Below are 6208 nucleotides of genomic sequence, written 5' to 3' on the forward strand. Positions count from 1 at the left end.
CATTTGGATTTCAATCAATTTCTTTGTGTGTTTTTAAAACCAAGAAAATATTCCATGGGGAAAATGTTTATTTATTTACATCTAAATTCCTTACAATGTGCAACATAACAAGACACATTTAAGAGGAAATTGACCCGAACACAATTAAAAAAGTTTTTAAAAAAATCACACACATTTTGAATTCATGAAATAAAAGAACCCACTAATATTTGATATAAAACACTACATTTCTAATTTTTTTAATTAAATGTAGAACACTTTACATAAACGGAACTGAAAAATTGTACAGCTTACGGTGGCTCCAAGGTGTGGGTTTGCAGATGTGCATATTCTTGCTCTATATTAAATAGGAGCTCATGTACACGGAATCGTGCCTGTGATTTGACTCCTGAAGGCAATTTTTTTAGCAAGTCAGCCATTGCAGAGGCAAACCGTGTATCCTCATCATCTCTGAGGGCTCGCTTCACTCTACGCTGGTCAATGGCTTCCAGCCTCTTCATTAAAGCAATTTCCCTCCATTGCCTCTTCCTTCCCAGCTTTGTTCGGGTCGGAGTACTAGTGCCTGGTGGAGATGACTCTCTTGGGGCAGGGAACTCACTGGAGCAGGCTGGATGAGAACTGGATAAGGCTGATAGAGCAGGGGAATCACATGGGTTGGTGTTATTGCTGGAGGATCCTGATGGAGAAGGTGCCCATTGGTTGGAGTTATTGCTGGAGCAGGCAGGTGAAGGCACCCCACTGGAACTGCCATTGAAGTCCTAAATATCATGTACACAACGTAGAGTGATTAAATGTTGATGGAAGACTAAAATATAATTGAATTAATTCATTTATGATTAATTAATTACATTTTATTTATGAAGCGTGACAACTTTTGGCTAGCTATTTTAAATTCTTAAGTATCTTAAAAATAAATACTTACAGCAGGCACATTTGTCTCTGTCTCTCGGCTTTTTATAAAGGTGTCCAGCCAGGACAGCATATGAAAAATCGGCGGGACACCTCCATTTGCACCATCCCCACTTTTTCCTCTCATCTTCTTCCTTGCTTTAACAAATCTGTCCCTGAGGTACTTCCATTTAGCTTTACAAAGTGCAGCGTCCTTACCCAGAGTCTGAGCTATTTCATTCCACGAATTTCTTGATCTCTGAAAGTCCTTATATTCTCTCACTGACGTGTCATACAGATTTTTATGTTTTCTAATCTCCTCTGTGAGACGCATTTCGAAATTTGGCTTCATTTTCGTCTACAAAGGGGGAAATGCGGTCGGTGTCACATAAAAAACAGTTCGATGTGAACTCAGTTCCGGGCACACAGTTCCGGGCAGTTTATTGTGCGACACCGGGTGCGCTCTTTAGAAGAAAACACTTTTTGTTTCACTAAACATGTTTTTCAGACTTTGTGAAAAAGCGATCTATGATCAAATTACACTGCAACATAATCTGAGAAAGTAGAAATAAGGTAAAAATTTTATATTAAAACTGCATTTAAAATTAAATTTAATTTCCATTCAGTTTATTTATATAGCTCGAAGTCACATGACTGAAGTCATCTCAAGGCACTGAACAGAAACATTCATAGGCATAAAAAAGTCCATTAGTAAAAGGTTTTTCTCTAAGGAAACCAGCAGATTGCGTTGAATCTTCATGTCATCGCAGTCTCTCATCCTGAGCAAGGACACAGTGGAAAGAAAAAAAAAAACTCCCTTTTAGCAGGAATAAATTTACCTCCTGCAGAACCAGGCTCAGGATGAGCAACCGGCTGGGTTGAGAGAAACAGGAAGGAGAAACAAACAAACACATAATGGCCGGTTCAGGTGTATTTTCTATTGGAAGAAAGACTAAAAATTCATGTTAATGATATAAATAATTACAAATTCAAACAGGTAGGACACAGTAAGTAAAAGACAACAGCAGAGCTAGGAAATGTGGTCAGCAGTCTAAGCCTAAAGCAGCATAACTAAGGGATAGCTCAGGAAACCCAAGTCAGCCCTAATCAAAAAGGAAAGACTTAAGCCCAGTCTTAAAACTGGACAATGTGTCAGCCTCATCGGCTGAAACTGGAAGTTGGTTCCACAAGAGAGGAGCCTGATAACTGAAAGATCTTCCTCCCATTCTGCTTTTGGAAACTCTAGGAACTGCGAGTAAACTTGCAGTCTGATAGCAAAGTTCTCTGTTATGAAAGTATGGAAAAATAAAATCTGTAATATAAGATGGAGCTAGGTTGTAGAGAGCTCTGTATTGGAAGTAAGATTTTGAATTCAATTCTGAATTTGACATGGATCCAATGGAGAGAAGCTAAAACTGGAGATATATGATCTCTAACTCTCATCAAAACTCTGGCAGCAGCATTTTGGATCAGCTGAAGACTTTTTAAAGACGTTTTTGGACACCCAGACAATGAACAATTGCAATAGTCCAGCCTAGATATGATAAATGCATGAATCATTTTTTTCTGCACAATTTTTTTGACAAGATGTTATTTTAGTGATATTAAGCAGGTGGAGGAAAGCGGTCCTCGTAACGTTTTTAAGACATGTCCTAGTCAGAAATAACACCAAGATCTTTTACATTAGAACTGGAGGCCAAATTAGTGTGAGAGGAAAGGGAAGACCCAAAGACCAGAGGAAGTGAAAGACTGCAAAATTTTCAAGATGCTCGGGTCCAACAAACCACAACCTCAGTCTTGTCTGAGTTTAAAAGCAGAAACTTTAGAGTCATCCAGGATTTTATGTATTTTAGACATGCTTGTAATCTAAGTAACTGGTTATAGCAAAATACAGTAATGGAAAACCAACCAATAAAAAAATAATAGAATTAAAAAAACAAACATAAACCAACTCCACTGACTTGCAAAGCTGCATATCAATACAGTCAGACCAAAAAAGGGCGAAGGCTAAAGCTGTAGCTTATTAATGCGTCACCTCTGGTGTCATTATTACATCACATAAACAAGAGACATTTCTAATTATCTTAAACCGACTGATTTAAATGACTAATTTAAAAAAGCATTTTTGATTTTAGCTGGCAGTTTGCTATTTTCAGCTATTGTTTTGCTCAGTGTACCTTTTAGCTAGTCGTTTGCTTGTTTTAGCTTCAACAACAGTTTTTCTTACAGCACATGTCAACTGTCGTTCAGCACTCAGGAATTATTCGTTTGTTCACAGGTAAAACGTAGCAATGCTTTATTTTTTATGTGTGTGACCCTGAGGTCACTGTGCTCTTCTTAAATTCATTGTGCTGAGTGTTTGGGTGTCAACCACCACTGTTATCTCCAGCTCTGTTTGGACTTTCAGGTCTGATAGCTGGATGACATCATGTAGTTCTAGCCAAAAGAGAGCAAGGTTTTATCACCATCTCTGGCCTCGGCTCTTACAGAAGGAAGGAAGGAACTCCACTGTGCTCCGGGTCAGGATCCACTGCCATGATCAGCCAGAGTTCATGCTGCAGAGGTCAGCAACAATCATGTTTAATCTCAAAGAAATTACCCTGTTTTCTTGCACTCTGTGTAGACCTCTCTAGGATTTGTTTCTATATTTGGTTTTGATAGAATTTGTTTTCACTTGCTTTGGGTCTTCCCCTTTCCGACCTTGTGAATCCAGTTCAGAGTGTTTTCTCATGGCCTTCAATTTTAACCCTTAAATAAGCATCTCAAGTCTGTAAAAAAAACCCCAAAAAAACAAGAGGCTAAAAAACATAAGGTCAGATTTCATCGCAGATAGGAACAAACATGTTCAGTTTCTAAAAAATCAGCACCTTTTGATTTAAAGAGCCAACCACGCCTTGTTATGCGTGTGGAGGATGCAACAGGGCAAGTGTTTCTGCCGTGACTTCAGCTGAGCGTGTGCCTAAAAGATCTGATGTTTCTCACGGTGGGTCAGGTGCTTTCCTGCATGCCCCTGCACATCTCTTCTAATTCATCCATCCCAACCCCTCAATGCTCAGGTTCACTTCTCAGTTGCGCAATCCATTTGTAGCTAATTGCTCCCACTCCCTCTCTGGGTTCTTTCACGGTTTCCCACACTTCTTGCAACTCTAGAGACTTGTGTGCCTTTTGGCGTTGATCCATTTGGCTGCCGCACCGACATGAGGACCAGCATGCGTGGGCCTTTTTAAATAAAATAATCTTTGCCCCGGGGTGCTGAAACTCTGCAGTTACTCCCTGACAGTTTCACTTGTCCTCAGGGGAAAAAAAAAGGAATAATAGGAGTCTGGTATAGACATGCCCTCCAACTGTCAGTCCAGTAATATATATCGCAGTGAAAATACAACTGAAGTATGTAAAAGCATGCTGTGTGAAAAGATGTTGTGCACTCGTAACATTACAAGTGATCACATGCTTTGAGGATTAGTTAGAAAAGTGAGACTTATGGTGTTAAAACTGAAACTTTAGACCTCAAATATATTTTAGTTTTGTGCAAAAAAAAAGTGATTCTGATTATATAACACAAAACATCAAAAGATATAGATTCAATGTATTTTTTCACCTGCTGCAATGAAAGGAAAAGAGATTATGTGTGCAATGTTTGTCAACACAAATAAATCATGAACCAGTCAACAGATTTTATTGAAATATTCAACACGTTATCAATAGGGGTACATCCATAACTCTTTAATTTCTGGAGTAAATCCAGTTCAAGATGGTCACCAAAATCAGCTTTAATTTAGCAAACTTTACAAAAATTGTGCTAAAATTAGTGGCTAAGCATCAACTCCAACACATGCTTTGAGCACTATTCTGCAATACGTTTGTGTAAAAAATTGGTATTAACTTTCTGTCTGTTAGCAAATGACCTCATGAACGAGTGTATGTGTTTTAAAGAAAGTCTCAGAAAGTAATAACTTTTGATGTTAACTAACCCAAATAAAAATGTATGCCACAGTTAATTAGTCTTAGACAACACAAAAATGACTAAAAGTTAGTGAATTTGGCAGATATCGAGCTAAGTTGTTTTGTGGTAGTTGTTGAGAGTCATCCCCATCACAGACTCTGAGGCAGGGCCGGCCCAAGGCATAAACAAACTGAGCAGCTGCTTAGGGCCTCGGGGCCACTAGGGGGCCCCCCTAAGTGGAATTTTTATTTTTAGTAATGATTTCTATATGATTCTATTTAATACTTTATGTTTATATTTTGCAAATTGTTGCATACATTTACATAGTTTTAAGAACTAGTTATTCAACTTTAATTTTTTTAAACCATTTTACGTGGTTTCAAGTAATTGTTAATTTACACTATTTAAGTGTTTCTTTGATATTTTATTTTTTATTTTATTTAATTGTGTCTGTTTTTGCACAATTTAATTTATTTTTATGCATCTAAGTTATTTTATCTGTTGTTTGCTGTCGATCTTGCACTGCAAATTATTTTGAACATTCCTGTTGCAATTTTTTAGAACCAAAGATAATAAACCAGATGACACTTTTGTTGTAAAATACAGTGCATACTGGCGTTTTTTGTTGTTGTTGTTACTTTTAGTACCATATACATATAGAATAATGTAAACAGGGCTGTCAGAGTTGCAATAAGATTATGTTAGGGTGGGTGAATGATCTGATCATCTGACTGTTGATTGCAGTAATCCACATTATTAGCAGAAATAGAGGGCCCCAAACCAAATTTTGCTTTGGGCCCCTTGGGCTGGCCCTGCTCTGAGGGCAAAAAAAAAAATCACACAAAATACATGTAATAGTACTATTATTATTTTTTTTATTAGCTGGTAAGTTATTAGTTGTTAAAAAACTAGACTTCTAAACAGTCATGTCAATAAAAAAATAGCATAACAGTTCTTAAAAAGTCTGCATTGCAACAAATACCTGTGTAAAAATACTTCAATTAAAAATAAAATAACAATCTGATCAAACCAGCGCCTTTAGTACATTTGAAAACTAAAACTTAAAATGCCCTTTAAGCTCTGAAAGCCATTCACTGAGCATTAATCAGGTTAATTAATCAATTAGCAGTTAGTAGTTATTCAGTTAATATTAATTAATTAATCAGCACATATCTGGTCTCTCTTGTGAATGAGTCCTCGTGCTCAGTGGGTTAACCTGGATAAATAAAGGTTGAATGAATGAATTAAAACTGAATACAGTATTCACTTTTTTTTTTAATTAATGAAACTATTTGGAATCAGTTTGGCCTATTTTACATTTTATCTGTTGAGTTATTGGGTCTGAACTGTGAAATAATAACTTGTGGAGCTGTGAGA

The 6208-nt window shown here is 37.0% G+C and overlaps 1 protein-coding gene across 1 annotated transcript; it reads right to left on the reverse strand.

Annotated features, from left to right (window-relative positions):
• Positions 1-290: 290 nt before the first annotated feature.
• Positions 291-1289, reverse strand: LOC119424506 (transcription factor Adf-1-like). The gene is made up of 2 exons (XM_037691990.1): positions 923-1289; positions 291-758 (listed from the first exon to the last, which is right to left on the reverse strand). The coding sequence occupies exons 1-2, from the start codon at positions 1238-1240 to the stop codon at positions 291-293; spliced, it is 786 nt and encodes a 261-aa protein (XP_037547918.1). The 5' UTR covers positions 1241-1289.
• Positions 1290-6208: the final 4919 nt, after the last annotated feature.

Source organism: Nematolebias whitei, chromosome 18, assembly GCF_014905685.2.
Source record: "Nematolebias whitei isolate Nwh7 chromosome 18, NemWhi1, whole genome shotgun sequence".
Taxonomy (NCBI): Eukaryota; Metazoa; Chordata; class Actinopteri; order Cyprinodontiformes; family Rivulidae; genus Nematolebias; species Nematolebias whitei.